The following is a 14659-nucleotide window of genomic DNA, read 5'->3' as shown; positions in this document are numbered from 1 at the left end:
TATAGCCAAACTTTTAGCTTGTTCCAATTATAGCCACTCGACTACCTCTCCTTTACTTTGTACCCATTTCTCAGTTTGTATGTAGTATTCTTATTATTATTTGGCTGACTACGTAGAGAGCCCTCTTAACTTGTCATGACTTTTCATCTAGATACCTTAACAATAGATACTACTACTAGTTCTTATTAGTCACATAAAATATACTCACTGTGTGCCTATTAAACACATTGCTAACATGACAAAAAAAAAATGTATTTCTCACCTTTTCATAGGCGCGTGAATTTGTGCCAAATCATACTTTCCTCTTCTTTATTTCCTCCAAGGAAATCATAATTTTCAAATTTAATAAATTAGATGAAACAAATAAAATCAAATTGGGTTCGGTTAAATTTAATACTAATTGTAATCCAATTTTTTTATTTTTCTTAAGAATTAATACATTTAATATGTGCTAACTATTAATTCAGAATCATGTAACTTAAAAGAACTAAAACTCTTGAACTCATAAATTTCAAATCTTAGTTCTGTCATCTAAAGTCTCATCAAAATTCAAAATCTAATCCTACTTATTAGTTATTACAATGATCAGTCACCAAGTAGTTAAATAATATAATAGTATAAAATTCTTTTTACATTTGCCAATATATAAAAGTTAAACGTAAAATAATTTTCATTGCCACGATTAATCAATGTCTCATTGGCCTAGAAAGTCTTAAGGCTCTCCAATTTATTACCTTTCGAATGGTAGGAAGTCATTCTTTGTGTGTAGTATTTACAACATCGATGATTAAATCATCATAAGCATATTTTATACGTATCATATTTTTTAATCTGTTTAAAAAAGAATGTCATACAATTTAACTGTAAACACTATTATAATTTATTTCAAAAAAAGAATATCATATTTTCTTATTTTGAAATAATTAAATTTTAAACATAACCACGTAAATAGAGATGGAGGGAAGTATTCATTATTGCATCATCTCTTAACCTTTACCATTATGTTACTTTAATTAAGGTATCAGATAGAAGAGCAATGGATCGAAACCAACCAAAAATGAGTGTCCTTTTAAAGATAAAACATCATGTGTACCTCTAATGATAACATAACATTAACATATACCAACAAAATGCCATATGCAAGACGACATTTTGTACCATTTCTTTTTCTTGATCCTAATTAAACTTCCCCTCCACCCCATCTAGGCTGGCAAAATGGTTAAAAGAAAATAGTTAACCACCCATATTATTCGCTAAAAAATGGGTTAGATAATAAACTATTTAAAAACGGGTCAAATATGGATAAGAACCATATTATCCATTTTGAAAATGGGTAGCCAATGGATAACTAATGAGTCTAACTTTTACATTTGTAAAGCCCCAAATTGGGGATTCTTCAAGTTAGGAAGACTAAGAATTCTCTCAAAAGTGATCATATGCAAGAAGTTATGGATAATATGGTTATCCATATTATCCGTCGGTTAACCCATTTTTTATCCGTATTAAATATGGGTCCGGTCGAATAATTTATCCGTTTTGTCATTACCCGTTTTGACCCGAACCATATTCAACCCGACCCGCCCGTTTGTCACTCCTACCCATATCATTTAATATTGTGATGTGGCTCTTAATCCAATATAACTTGAATTTAATTTATGTACATAGAAGTGTAATGAATTTTTACATTATCAGTATCCTTCGGTCCACTTTAATTGATTTTTTGGCTTTTTTTTTTTGTGATCCACACTATTTAATTTTAATATATATCAAGAAGTAATTAACTTCTTTTATCCAAAGTTGTTCTTGGAGTAAAGAGCCTAGGAGTATTTGTTGTATTTTCAATAAATAAATTAAGATTAATATGGTCAATTTTATTGATAGTTAATGCTAAAGGTTGGATTCCTTAATATGTGTGAAAAAATCAAAAAATCAATTAAGGTGGACCGAAGGAAGTATTATTCAATTAGTTCTATAGGTTATCTATCTTATTTATTCCACTTATTATGGACGCTAGCTACCTTTTGAAGGATACAAATACTCCAAAAAAATAATTCACTTAAAATCTCAGTTCGTCTTTTAATTTTCTCCACACTTCTCTACTTCAGAAAATAGCTACTATAAAACCTAATTTAACTAGAAATTGAAAAATCTATTCTATATGAATTTGATTATAAATTCTGTTTAGATGTGAATTAATAAAATTAACAAATACCAAATCCTAGAAAAATTGAATTTGTCTTCAATTAAATATCTTTTAAGTAACCTAGAAATTCTTTTCTACTGTCAAGTATAAAAATATAATATAAGTGGCTCGAGGCATGTTTTCTTTTAAAAGCTAGCTAATTGGATCCCAGAGTTTCTAAAGCTCTTTACATCTCTCTTCAACGAGTGAAGAGAGAGCAACTACATATGGTGTTAGAATCTATCTCCAACCTCCTTTATACAGCAAGTAAGCTCTTTCTCCTTTCTCTTTTTTCTTGCTAGCTACAGAATTCTGTGTTTTGTTTCATTGACTTTGTTAGTATTCCAAATCCAGAAGAATTTGTTAGTTTTCAACTGCATGAAAGTCTACGTACAAGCCAAACTCTCCATTGTTACCGGTTCTCTTACTCACACACACATCCGGTTCTCTCTCACACACACATATATATATAAGAGACATATATATGATCAAAATTTACCAGCACCCGATGTTTATACCAAATTAATAGTAACATGACATGTGACTTTTTTAAACTCTTCTACCACCTGACTATGGTTAATCAAGGGCATTCGATTCACCAGGTTATAAGATGCGGTTTTAGCTTTTACTTTGTCTCTTCTAAATTGGTTAGTTCTCATCTTTCATTAAATGCATTGGACCAGAAATTCAGGAATTAAAGTTAATAGATTCAAAATGAGTATTGTATATATTACAGTTGTTCCCGTATATGTATACATAATTCGAATGAAAACAATAGTCCAGTAAAATTCACAAAACTCGCTCTAAATCCGCCTATATTCAACCCGACCCGCCCATTTGCCACTCCCCGTTTTGACCCGAACCATATTCAACCCAACCCGCTCGTTTGCCACTCCTGCCCACATCATTTAATATTGTGATGTGGCTCTTAATCCAATATAACTTGAATTTAATTTATGTACATAGAAGTGTAATGAATTTTTACATTATCAGTATCCTTCGGTCCACTTTAATTGATTTTTTGACCTTTTTTTGGTGGTCCACACTATTTAATTTTTTTAGATATCAAGAAGTAATTAATTTCTTTTTTTCAAAGTTGTCCTTGGAGTAAAGAGCCTAGGAGTATTTGTTGTATTTTCAATAAATAAATTAAGGTTAATATGGTCAATTTTATTGATAGTTAATGCTAAAGGTTGGATTGCTTAATATGTGTGAAAAAATCAAAAGATCAATTAAAGTGGACCGAAGGAAGTAGCTGTTTTAAGTCATTGTGTCTTTAAGAAGAAAGACAAAAATAAAAGAAAAAGAGAAAGAAAAAGTTTAACATGGATACGGATTGGCACTATAGAGACGTGATTGAAAGGGTAAGGTTATAAGAACAATTCGTATTGTATCATAGTGCCTTCTCTTTTATACTCCATCCGTTTGAGCCTATTTCTTTTTTAATCCGTGTCAAAAAGAATGACTCATTTTCTTATTTGGAAACAATTTACCTTTACACAATGATTTATAGCCACACAAAATATATGTGTGCCTCATTTTATACCACAAGATCAAAAGTCTTCTTTCTTTTCTTAAACTCGTGCCCAGTTAAATGGATTCACATAAATTGAAACGGAGGGAGTAGTAGTTTTGTCTTATGACAAATGTATCCCTCAGTTATTGCAACTCTAGGGTGACTTATTGCCAGTTTGGCCAAACTTCTAAAATCAACTTATTTTGATAAGTATTTTTTCTTAAAAGGTGAGAATCAGTTTGTGTTTGACTAATTAATTTAAAAAGCACTTCTGAGCACCAATTAGTGTATGACCAAGCTGCAAAAAAATTACTTCTAAGTGTATTTTTCTCAAAACTTATTGAAGCTACTTTTTTCTGCTTCTCCAAAACTGATTCTGCTTCTACTCAAAAGCACTTATTTTTCTTCTAAAAGCTTGGCCAAACACATTAATTTTTTTTTTTAAAAAAAAAAATTTATTTTGAAGAAAAAAAATACTTTTAACCTTGGAGAAGCTTGGCCAAATAGGCTATTAGACTTATTGTAACTCCAAGGTACTGATAAAGCCAGTAAAAAAGCACAAAATTTCTTCGGCTTCGTCTTGTTGATAGAGCAATAAAATAAAGTACAGTGATCGAATTGGTATAACATTGTAACACTTAAAGGTGCAGTCTAGTAGTTAATAAAGTGGATTGAAAACTATGAGGTCTTACGTTCAATTCCAACGAAGGCAAAAACTAATGATTTTTTTCCTATCTATCCAAGCCTTGACGGATAGAATTACGAGGTAATTGTGCTCAAGGGCGAAGCTACACTCTTGTAAGAGTGGTCAATTCATTAGAAAATCACATTGTATATATAGGTAAAATATTAGGTTTTAGAGGTATATAACATATATTGAACATCCTTTGTTGGAATTTTTTTTTTACTTCTTTCAAGTTTGAACACCTTCGGAGAAATTTTTGGTTTCGTCACTATTTGTGCTGCTAGATGTATTTAGACAACAATTATGGAAAAAAAAATAAGTTAAACCAAAGTGAATGAAAAATGAAAAGGCGAAGAAAATGTGCAAGTTGAGAAGAAAGCACAGGAGCCAGACAAGTGAACAGACATTATCTATACCATTTTCAAATCTGGATCTGGTAAGATTCGTTAGAGATTCCTATTATCGAGCTTGATACAGATTGACAGTAAATTTAGAATGTGTCAGACTTATTACGTACATTGTTCAAAGGATACCTTAATATATCTTTTAATAATTACAAGTACAGAACAAGATTCGATTATACCTTAAAATAATTCCATGTACTGCCAGAACCAGTGACGAATCCAATATAAAAGCTGCCGGTTTGATAGAATCTCATGTATATATGTTAAAGAAAAAGTAGAGATATAAAACCTACATCTTAAACTAGGCTAGATTCCTAAATTTGTTTTGAAAAATCTGATTTGGGTGAAGTTTGGTTTGAAGATGAAAATGTGTTTAGACATATATTTTCAAAACATATTTTCCAACTTTATTTTGGAAAAACAGGTATATAATTCCCAAGTTTTGGGATTTTGGTCCAAAATCAGCAATTGGGGTGATTTTGGGATTTGGCCAAAATATGGGCAAAATTTATGGCCAACCATGAGTTTACCAAATAAATCCCAAATTTATTCAAAATCTTGGACACGCCATTGCTCAGAACAAAATTATATTAACTTGTTCACTATATTGGAGAGTGCCCTGCATTTTATTCAAAATAACGCGTGGAGTATACCTTTTCCATATTATTTTTTTCACGTCAATGACAACTACATTTCCAGATCTAGTTTGTGTTTACTTTTAATGATTTATTCAACTTCTGGCTCTTTTCTGTTTCAGTTTTCTAGATTTAGCTGAATGGTTGGATTACCAAAACAAGTTGTGAAAAACGGTCTTGCGCCATTACACAATCTATTTACTCCACCGAGCAATGTATTTACATCTTTTCAGTAAAACCATAATGATAAGCTCTAAATCTTCAGTGAAGGAAAACGAGGGGAAAAAAAAGCCACTCAGAGCATTAGGACAAATCACTCGCAAATGCCATTCAAAAGTTGTTCAACAAATCAAGAGCCAGATAAATCTGTCTGCTGAAGCCTAGAGCTGCATTAGGACAACTAGAATAACCTAAGGTTTGGGAATGGTAGATTCACTATGAGACAAATATGAAGACATCATCTAGCGTTTTGTGTCTCTGATGGAATTTGAACCTTAGTCTCTAATGATTTTCACCAATTTCATTGATCCACTAGGCTATACCCTTGGGTGCCACTGATACATTTTTTGGAGAACTAAAGCATTCCAAGTCACTGGAAAGTCGACTTCATGTATGATCTTATGCCCTCTCCCTAACAAATTAAAATGAACATTAGCATGCATGCAAGCTAGACTCGAACAAAGTAGTAAAGATGCATGACCAAATCAGTATTAGCAGTTTCGTTCTACCTGAGATAAGACAAAATCAAGAAGCTGCATTGTAGAGTCTAAATATAAAAGCAGTAAAATTCATGAATACATTAATCTCTCTTCTGTTTAAGCTTGATGCAAAGAGAAGTACATTCAACTGAACAGAATCAAATGATGAGGAATAGAAACTGATGAAATGCTAGTTGGTGAATCCTTTAATCTGACGACATTATGTTTCTTCTTTTGATCAGTGGCAGATGTAAATTCCCCTGAATTAAAGATTGCGTGGGTGCAGCCAACATCACGCTGCTTGTGGGAGGACGCCAGCATCATTGTCCTACTTGGATTCCTCGGAATCTTACTGGTGAATTCACTCCTATGCAAATTCAGAAAGAAGGCAATGACTGTCGAGAAGTACACTTTTGGAACAAAAGCCCGTGTTTCTTACATATTTAGCATTATTTGCACGACTGTATTATTGAGCACTCATCTCATAATGCTCTTGATGCTGCAAAGGAGAAACGGTGCTCACTGCCAATTCAAATTTCCAGTTCTTTCATCTGAGATTCTGCAATCAACATCATGGGCAGCCTCATTTATCGTGCTCTACAGAACTCGAAATAGGAATTACATCAACTTTCCTTGGGTCCTTAGAATCTGGTGGATTTCCAGCTTCTTTCTGTCTCTTGCTCGTGCCACTCTAGATGCCCATTTTGTCATGACAAGTGACGAACATCTAGGACTTCCAGACTATGTGGATATCCTTGGTCTTATTGCATCTGCCTGTCTTCTAGTTATCTCTATCAGAGGGAAGACATGCATAATTCTTGACATCCCAGACAGCACAACTGAACCACTTTTAAATGGAAAGAATGAAAAGTATTCAGAGGCTAAAAGGGACAGTCCATATGGAAAAGCTACTCTTATCCAACTGATCACCTTCTCTTGGCTTAACCCGCTATTTGAAGTTGGAGTCAAGAAGCCCCTTGACCAGGATGAAGTCCCAGATGTTGACTTCAGGGACTCTGCAAGATTTCTATCTGATTCCTTTGATGAAAGCCTGAAGAACGTAAAGGAAAAGGATGGAACCACAAACCCATCTATCTATAAGGCCATTTATGTATTTGCAAGGAAAAAAGCAGCAATCAATGCACTCTTTGCAGTTATTAGTGCAGGATCATCTTATGTAGGTCCCTACCTCATAGATGACTTTGTAAATTTCCTCAATGAAAAGAAACTTCGAGGGTTAAGAAATGGCTATCTTCTTGCACTAGCCTTTCTTGGTGCAAAAATGGTTGAGACAATAGCACAAAGGCAGTGGATATTTGGAGCTCGGCAGTTAGGCCTTCGGCTCAGAGCTGCTCTGATATCACACATTTACCAAAAGGGCCTGCTTTTATCAAGTCAATCACGCCAAAGCTATACCAGCGGAGAGATAATCAACTACATGAGCGTAGATGTCCAAAGGATTACGGATTTTATATGGTACCTTAACACAATATGGATGCTACCCATCCAGATATCATTGGCAATCTATATTTTGCACATGAATCTAGGAAAGGGGGCACTTGTTGCATTAGGAGCAACTCTGATAGTGATGACTGGCAACATACCCCTGACAAGGATCCAAAAAGGTTATCAAACTAAGATAATGGAATCCAAGGATGAAAGAATGAAATCCACCTCAGAGATTCTTCGAAATATGAAGACTATCAAACTTCAGGCATGGGATAGTTATTATCTCCAGAAGCTGGAAATCTTAAGAAAAGTGGAACATAATTGGCTATGGAAGTCACTAAGATTGTCAGCCCTAACTGCTTTTATCTTCTGGGGATCACCTACATTTATTTCAGTGGCAACTTTTTCCGGATGCGTCATGATGGGCATTCCACTGACTGCAGGGAGGGTCTTATCTGCACTGGCTACATTTCGTATGCTTCAAGATCCTATATTCAATTTGCCAGATTTGCTTAATGTGATAGCACAAGGAAAAGTTTCTGCTGATAGAATTGCTTCCTTCCTACAGGAAGATGAGATTAAACCCGATGCAGTTGAATTTGTTCCCAAACATGAAACGCAACTTGGGGTTGAGATAAAGAGTGGAAAATTCAGCTGGGACACAGAATCAAGAACCCCGACCCTTGACGGAATAGAATTACAAGCTAAGAGGGGAATGAAGGTGGCAATTTGTGGCACTGTTGGATCAGGGAAGTCAAGCTTGCTCTCTTGTGTATTAGGAGAGATGCCAAAACTGTCGGGGATTGTGAAGGTCAGCGGTGAAGTGGCATATGTTCCTCAGTCTCCTTGGATATTGACTGGAAATATCAAGGAGAATATTCTATTTGGAAAACCTTATGACAGTGTCAAGTATGACAGAACGGTTGAAGCATGTGCTCTGAAAAAAGATTTTGAACTATTCTCTGCTGGTGATCTTACAGAAATAGGAGAAAGAGGGATAAATATGAGCGGAGGTCAGAAGCAGAGAATACAAATTGCTCGTGCGGTTTATCAAGATGCTGATATATATCTGCTTGATGACCCTTTCAGTGCTGTTGATGCTCACACAGGCACGCACCTCTTTCAGGTGGGGGGTTAATCATGTCCATCAAATAGGAATTCTAGTTTTCAAACCTCATTATCCATCTGGTGTGAAGTAATGTTATGGTATTAAAGTGCTGATATTTACATTTTCTTCATGGCGCAGGAGTGCTTGATGGGCGTTCTCAAGGACAAGACAATACTTTATATTACACACCAAGTTGAGTTTCTTCCTGTAGCAGATCTCATTCTGGTATGCAGGAAAACAGCATAAGTTTCAATTTGTTCCATTGTTGCACCCAATTAATGTTATTTAACTGATAGATCATCTGCATAATTTATGAATTCAGGCATCACCCACACAAAACAATGACCTGCCTGTACAGCGACTCTGAGAATGAATCAGATAAAAGAATTTCGCACGCTTTAGTTGTATATACTTGTCTATATGAACACATCAAAGTCCTTTTAAGAAGGGATTTCATATTCGAATACACCTTATAATCCTAAGAACGCAGGCCTTTTAGTTACGGGCTGAGCAAAAGAAAAATTAGGACAGTCACTTTTAAACTCCAGAAAATCCCCCCCCCCCCCCCCCCAAAAAAAAAAAAAGGATCTACTCCTTGATCAATTGTATACACGTTGAACTGTGCAAACAAGCTTGAATTTGTTAGACCTTTCCAAGTATTTGGAGGTTGCTTATTTAGGATGCCAATATCATTTTAAACAATAAAAAAAATAATAGGGAGACTCTTTTGAATAATAATACCTAGACTCTTATGGAAGATACTTGATGCATCTTAAGATTTCCAGAATTGTGAACATTCAAAACTATGATGTGAAAAAGTTAATTCCAAAATCTAACTCCTTAATATCGACAGGTGATGCAAAACGGAAGAATTGCACAAGCTGGTACTTTTGGAGAACTATTGAAACAAAATATTGGGTTTGCAGTTCTAGTTGGAGCACATAACCAGGCTTTAGATTCAATTTTAACAGTTGAAAGCTCAAGTAGAGTATCTGAACATGCAATTACTGATGGTGAGCTTGATACAGAAAGTAACACAAATGCAGAATTTCCAGTCACAAAGCAGGATTCAGAATACAATCTCTGCGTAGAGATAACAGAAAAGGATGGTAGACTTGTGCAGGATGAGGAGAGAGAACAAGGAAGCATTGGAAAAGAAGTTTACTTTTCTTACTTGACCATTGTGAAAGGGGGTGCCTTTATTCCAATAATTCTTCTTGCACAATCATCATTTCAAGTTCTTCAGATAGCCAGCAACTACTGGATGGCATGGTCATGTCCCACAGGTGATGCAGCACCAGTAGCTGAGAAGATGAACTTCATACTTTTTGTCTATGTGCTTCTCTCTGTTGGAAGTTCCCTTTGTGTTCTAGTACGGTCATCATTTGTGGCTATAACAGGCCTTCGAACAGCTGAAAAGCTCTTCAGCAACATGCTGCACAGCATCCTTCGTGCTCCTATGTCCTTCTTCGACTCTACTCCTGCTGGAAGAATCTTAAACCGCGTAAGTAACTCAATTTAGCTGATTGGGATTGGACAAGGGGACAGCAGATCAGCTGTAGTATATTTCCCTTGATCTGAAGATGTGTGGATTAAGCTAAGTACTTCACCATTAGATCCCTGAAACATGTTAAAAAAGAAGTAACTAGTAAGAAACCAGACATGATAACAACTCTTCTTTTGTTTTTCCACAACTGCAATTTGCCTCTGAGAAGGAGAAACTGATCAAAGACAGATATTAAATGATAAGTCAGGGGATAAATAGCAGTTATATCTCATAACTGCATAAAGCAAGTAGGCTCTTTCACTGTACAGTCATATGTGTCTGAATGTGTAACTCACAAGTTAATCTACAGAAAAGTACCAGAATAAGACAATCAAGATAATACCATGACAAAAACAGTGACTGAAATCTAGCCATAACCTAAAGAACTTAAGGCTGAAAGTCAGTTTCTTCATTGATGCAATTCCATTGGATCAATCACTCAAGAACATATTATTACATGAACAGGTATCCACAGACCAAAGTGTTCTAGACTTGGAAATGGCAACCAAGTTGGGTTGGTGCGCCTTCTCCATAATTCAGCTTCTTGGGACAATTGCAGTCATGTCACAGGTCGCATGGGAAGTATTTGTCATCTTTATTCCAGTAACAGCAGTCTGTGTTTGGTACCAGGTAAGTAAGATGTACATGTTTTAGATTTCTAAATGCTAAATATATTAAAACAAGAAGTTGCTAGTTTGTTTTGGGCAAAGAACTCTAGCAGTCAAGTAAGGGGAGGCCAACACGCTGATATAACCACGTTTGCTGCTAAAATAAGAAGTTCTCATCTAGCCACCTAGTAGAAGAGTTCTTGTATACATGATCAGTGATGTTTGGGAAAATATTAGTAAAATTATATTTAAAGATCAAAGGATGAACAAACCTTATGTTTGTTGAAGATTTCAAAGATTTTCTTTCTAGTTTTTGTAAAATGTTATTTTAAGATATTATTGTTAAAAATGCCAGCAATACTACATACCAACTGCAAGAGAGCTTGCTCGTTTATCTGGAGTTCAAAGAGCTCCGATCCTCCATCACTTTGCAGAATCACTCGCAGGAGCAGCAACCATTCGTGCTTTCAACCAAAAAGATCGCTTTGCTCTTGCAAACCTTTGTCTCATAGATGGTCATTCAAGGCCATGGTTCCACAATGTATCAGCAATGGAATGGCTTTCTTTTAGACTGAACCAGCTATCTAATTTTGTTTTTGCCTTCTCCCTTGTTCTGCTAGTCACACTCCCTGAAGGAATCATAAATCCAAGTAAGTATCAGAAATTGTTTTTCCTTAATGTTGTTATGTAGAGCACAAGTAGGAAACCAAGACATCAAAAGCACAAAACTGATGTCGCTTTATATTCTACAGGCATTGCAGGATTGGCAGTAACATATGGAATCAATCTGAATGTTTTACAAGCTTCAGTAATATGGAATATTTGTAATGCTGAAAACAAAATGATATCAGTTGAAAGGATTCTCCAGTATTCAAACATTGCCAGTGAAGCACCTCTTGTGATTGAAAATAGCAGACCATCAAGCACTTGGCCAGAAACTGGAACAATTTCCTTCGAGAATTTGCAGGTAATGACAGTCTCACATAGCTTAGATCGAACTAGACTCAGTTATGAGGTTTGAATACCAGAAAACCTTTAGTGATCAGGATGAAATGAATGAAGCTATATTTGCCACAAAAACTGGCAGCAATATTATGTACTTGTTTATAATAAAACTTTTTAGCTGCCTGGCTTAAGATTTACACCCTCTGATATCATCACCATACCTCTATCTGCAGATACGTTACGCTGAACACCTCCCGTCTGTTCTGAAAAACATCACATGCACATTGCCAGGAAGTAAGAAAGTCGGTGTTGTGGGCAGAACAGGAAGTGGTAAATCAACTCTCATTCAGGCCCTTTTCCGGATCATAGAACCAAGAGAAGGAAGCATCATCATCGATGATATAGATATTTGCAAGATAGGCCTTTACGATTTGAGGTCAAGGCTTAGTATTATTCCTCAGGATCCAACAATGTTCGAGGGAACAGTTAGAGGAAACCTAGACCCGCTAGCAGAGCACTCTGATACTGAAATCTGGGAGGTACTTATTGCACTGAGTATTGCACAAATAATTATGCAAAACTGACCACTTAAATTGACAGATTGTCTTATAAGTCATCATTGCATGGTAACAAGCTAAAAGCAAAAAACTTGTTAACCCTGTGGTAGGTCTTGTACTTGTTTTGCAAAGTCTAAATGACTGGAGTATAAACTTTAACCAACTTCTATATGTAGTCAAAAAAAAGTTGAAATTAACTTAAATAATAATGATTCGATTGTGAATAATGTGCAGTAATCTTCTTTTGTCAGGCTCTGGACAAATGCCAACTTGGTGATATAATACGTGCAAAGCCAGAAAAGCTGGAAACTACAGGTGAGACTAGAAATTTCTTGATTAAATATAGTAATTTAAGACACGGCCTTTTTTCATGAAAGCAATCACGTATTACTTCTTGAAAGCTACTAATGCGGTCAGTTTAACAGTGGTTGAAAATGGAGAGAACTGGAGTGTCGGTCAAAGGCAGCTTTTCTGTCTTGGAAGAGCCTTGCTAAAGAAAAGCAGCATTCTCGTTCTAGACGAAGCAACAGCATCAGTTGATGCTGCAACTGATTCAGTGTTACAAAAGATTATCAGTCAAGAATTCATAAATCGAACAGTTGTCACAATAGCTCACAGAATCCATACAGTCATTGATAGCGATCTTGTCTTAGTCTTGAATGAAGGTAAATATTAGGATACATCTAATATCTCTCTATCCTCTTGATTTGAATAAGCTGCTAACTTCTTGATTCTAACTATATGAATTCCTTCACTTGTTAACAGGAAGAATAGCCGAATATGACACACCAGCAAAGCTATTGGAAAGAGAGGATTCTTTCTTCTCAAAATTGATAAAGGAGTATTCAATGAGATCCAAAAGTTTTAACAGCTTAGCTAAATTACAGACCTGACCTTGCTTCCTACGTTCTGGAAAAGAACTTGTAGAGGCACCAGTAGAAGCAAGAAATCATATTGGTAAGCTAAAGCTTTGACTAAAGCTGAAAAGGGTCTATATCAGCCTCAGCTACTAGCCTACTGTAGAGGTCAACTAAGCACCCTGACAGTGCTTTTGGCGCATTTATATCACCATTCACAGGGAGTTGAAGTTTTGTAAGCTTAGTTCAGTATGGTAAAGAACCTTCTCTATTCGAAAGAACACTGCACGCTATATGAAGAATACACACCCCTAGCATTAAAATTCTGTAACATGTGTAAACCATGAATTACTTTTGTTCTTTAAGTTACCAAAAAATTCTGTGTAATCTAAGTTGCACTTTGAGCTTGATGTCGCAAATAAAGAACCTTCCAAAATTCTGACGTGTTACTATCAGAGGGTAGCAACAAACAAAAAGTATAAGTTCAATAAGCAGGAAATTTTTGATATTTGCATACTACTCAACTCCGAATAAACAGTTAACAAACCATCACACCAGATTATTGAGCTTAATTTTCAGGAGAGGATAGGTGAGTGATAGAGGCATAGACAACATGGAGATTCCATACTCAAATCCCAATTAAAACACTCAGTGTGAATCCATCTACTCTAGCCTTGAGAGGTTTACCCCAGAGGCGGAGCCACAGTGTGGGCTTCGGGTTCGGCTGAACCCAGTAGCTTTGATTCAAATCATGTATTTTTCTTAAATTTCACTAAATATGTATAGATTATTAATTTAGAACCCAGTAACTTAAAAGGATTAGGATCCCAAACCATAAGCTTGAAATCCTGGCTCCGACTCTGGACTTTGCCCCTCAACTTTGATTTTCCATAGAGAGTTAAAAAAGCATTGTGCTTCAGCAACAAAAACTTAACAGTTTCCAGCATTGAACGTCCACAGCAGACCAAAAGATCTTCCTACTTCATGCATGGGCGCCGGAAAATTACCTATATATATATTAGAAGTTGAATCTCTTTGACTTCTTCGTGTGTTTGCTTCTTTATATTTTGAATTAATATTGACTTCATGCCTCCCACATGTAGAGTTCAAGTTATGGGTTCATCCGAAACCCAGTAGCTTGACTCGGACTATTCGGTAATTCTAAAAGTGCAATGAATTGAAGAAATTCGTCAAAGATCAATTCATCTGTGTCTAAATTGTTACAAGGAATCTGAGGGATAATCGAGTTTTACCTGAATGAATCAAAACTATATACGCACTTGCTCCATCAGGCTTTGACTTGAAAATGCAAATGTGTTGACGATTTCCATCGGCAGTAAAGCCTATTGCAATTCCAATAGTATGTATTTTCTGTGGGAACGTAGAATGAGATTTGAGAATAGATGATAACCATAACAAGTCGCCGCTGTGTGAAAATTGCACTTAGTTTTATTTTTATTTTTATTTTT

General features: G+C 35.5%; 1 protein-coding gene and 1 long non-coding RNA gene across 3 annotated transcripts; one reads left to right on the top strand and one right to left on the bottom strand.

Annotated features, from left to right (window-relative positions):
* Positions 1 to 2311: 2311 nt before the first annotated feature.
* On the top strand, positions 2312 to 13516 carry LOC104231960 (putative ABC transporter C family member 15). Of its 2 annotated transcripts, none has more exons than XM_009785044.2 (11): positions 2312 to 2449; positions 6363 to 8695; positions 8816 to 8902; positions 9531 to 10181; positions 10689 to 10853; positions 11187 to 11481; positions 11584 to 11798; positions 12010 to 12315; positions 12585 to 12648; positions 12759 to 12998; positions 13099 to 13516. In XM_009785044.2, exons 1-11 carry the CDS (start codon positions 2410 to 2412, stop codon positions 13224 to 13226), a joined length of 4524 nt encoding a protein of 1507 aa, XP_009783346.1. In that variant the 5' UTR covers positions 2312 to 2409; the 3' UTR covers positions 13227 to 13516. The 2 variants fall into 2 exon arrangements, with proteins under 2 accessions (XP_009783346.1, XP_070009079.1); XM_070152978.1 differs by lacking the exon at positions 2312 to 2449 and adding an exon at positions 4715 to 4819.
* On the bottom strand, positions 9579 to 14612 carry LOC138874492 (uncharacterized). The gene is made up of 3 exons (XR_011401456.1): positions 14444 to 14612; positions 11200 to 11460; positions 9579 to 10297 (listed from the first exon to the last, which is right to left on the bottom strand). It is a non-coding gene; the product is annotated as an uncharacterized lncRNA (long non-coding RNA).
* Positions 14613 to 14659: the final 47 nt, after the last annotated feature.

This window comes from Nicotiana sylvestris, chromosome 8 (assembly GCF_000393655.2).
Source record: "Nicotiana sylvestris chromosome 8, ASM39365v2, whole genome shotgun sequence".
NCBI classification, from domain to species: domain Eukaryota; kingdom Viridiplantae; phylum Streptophyta; class Magnoliopsida; order Solanales; family Solanaceae; genus Nicotiana; species Nicotiana sylvestris.
Note: the sequence above shows the minus strand (reverse complement) of the source record. Positions and strands in the feature narration are given on the sequence as shown.